Source organism: Trichechus manatus, unplaced genomic scaffold (assembly GCF_000243295.1).
Source record: "Trichechus manatus latirostris isolate Lorelei unplaced genomic scaffold, TriManLat1.0 scaffold00076, whole genome shotgun sequence".
Lineage (NCBI taxonomy): Eukaryota > Metazoa > Chordata > Mammalia > Sirenia > Trichechidae > Trichechus > Trichechus manatus.
In genome coordinates this window covers 11,541,212-11,543,074 of record NW_004444012.1, presented here as the reverse complement: position 1 = coordinate 11,543,074, position 1,863 = coordinate 11,541,212, and the positions used below count along the sequence as shown (strand labels likewise).

Genomic DNA, 1,863 nt, shown 5'->3' with positions numbered 1-1,863 from the left:
CACACACACACACATGTTCTTACAGAACAGTGACCTCTGGGCAGTCTGTGCAGGGTAATCTCTCACACGCACAGGCACACACACACACACATATTCTTGCACACGTGCAGACTCATACAGGCACTCTTTCTCACATACAGACTCTATTTTCTCCTCTCCCTCATACATACACACTGTCTCCTCTTTCTCTCTCTCACTGAAAGAACCGTTCCCTGGGCTCAAGATGTTTTTGTGTCTGCCCAGAGACACAGTGGCTGCTTCTGCTGCCCTACAACAATTATAGAAACAGGCTGACGGATGAAAAGCTGATCCGTGTGTCTGGCATCGCCCAGGTTGAGGAAACAGGGAGGTCCATGCTGGTCCTGAAAGATATCTCTCTGGAGCCGCCCCACTTATCTACTGAGGTAAGTCTGCTGGACAGAGCTGGGGCTCAGGGGCCTCTGACTAACCCAGTGTTTACTGAGCCCCTGCCAGGGATGGGAACCCAGCCGTGGACAAACACAGTCCTGCCTTCAGACAAACCAACAATGAAAGCGCGGTGTGGGGCGGTCTCTTGCCGCGCTCTGTACGAAGTGCGGAAGGGTATGAAGGCTTCTTAGAGGGGGTGAAATTTTGCGAAAGATGCGTAGGAAGGCATGGTGCAGGTATAGGGAGGTGGGGGTGAGGGTGGAGGCATTTTAAGTGAGGAAATAGCTTGGCAAAGGCAAAGAGACACAATAGGCAGTGCCTGGGAGTTGGAGTAGACACACTTGAGAGATACCACAAGGTCAAATTCAAAAGGTGGCTGGTGATAAGATGGGGGTGACAAGGAAGAGGGAGACAAATGAATGTCTAGTTCAGATGCCTGAGTAGCTGGCAAGGCCGTTAAATGAGAAAGGAATTGCAGGTGGAGGCAGGGTCAGTGGAGGGGGGCAGATACTCTTCCCCATGTCCTGTTGCTAGGATTTCCTTTCCCCTGAAGCCTCTCCTCACCTCGCCCTCCCACTCCGGAAGACCTTGCCCACTGCCTAATCCAACCCTGGCACTGCACCTGGGGGCCTGTCAGCAGCACATCCCACCTCCATATCGTAAATCACCTGGCCTGCCTGACAGCTTTCACCTGGGTACACTGGCAGGTTGTGTGGTCAGAGGATGCCAGGCAGCCTCCATGGTGGGGCCAAGAGTGGGCAGGATCAGAAGAGCAGACACAAGCCTGGTGCTGAGGTAAGGGCCCTGCCCGTTACCGCAGAGCCCTGGTTACAACAGGATCCTGACGCAAACAGATCAGATGCCAAGGAGGCCATTGATTGGTCCCGTCGGTAAGGGCCTGGGGATGCCTTGTGTAGCTATGCTGGATTCCAAAGTTACTTTAACCTGGTCTACTTTGACACCGTCATTAGGGTGCAAAGGCTTGGTTCTTTCATTTGAATTCCAGAGAAGTCAGGATGTGTTCTTCCTTCTCCTCTGTTCTCTGGCTGAGGCAGGACATGCCTCCAGTATCATCAGGGTGGTTGGAGTTCATTCCGGTTCACATACGTTTACTGAACAGCCAGCATTGGGCTGGCACTGGGCTAGGTGGGGGCTGGGGCTACAGAAATAAGTATGACAGAATCTTTTCTTCCCACTGACAGGACCCCCAGGAGGACTAGAAAAGCTGCCCCATGACACAGTGATTACCTGAAAGCATCTGGAAAAAGGCAGCATGTGTTCTGCAGATGTATCTGAAGACAGAGCAGTGTGGGGGAAAGACCTGGACTGGGGCCTAGGACACCTGGCTCAGGTCTTGGCTCTGCTATTAACACATGTGACCTTGGCCTCGGTGTCCTCATTTGCAGAATGAAAGGGTGGAATGACATTAATGGCACATAGATGGCGCACATGACA

At 52.6% G+C, this 1,863-nt stretch overlaps 1 protein-coding gene across 1 annotated transcript in view; it reads left to right on the top strand.

Annotated features, from left to right (window-relative positions):
• Positions 1-1,863, top strand: part of TGM7 (transglutaminase 7) — a 17,751-nt gene that overhangs the window by 13,054 nt on the left and 2,834 nt on the right. The window contains 1 exon segment of the mRNA XM_012556733.1: positions 244-404. Coding sequence (XP_012412187.1) covers positions 244-404 — 161 coding nt within the window.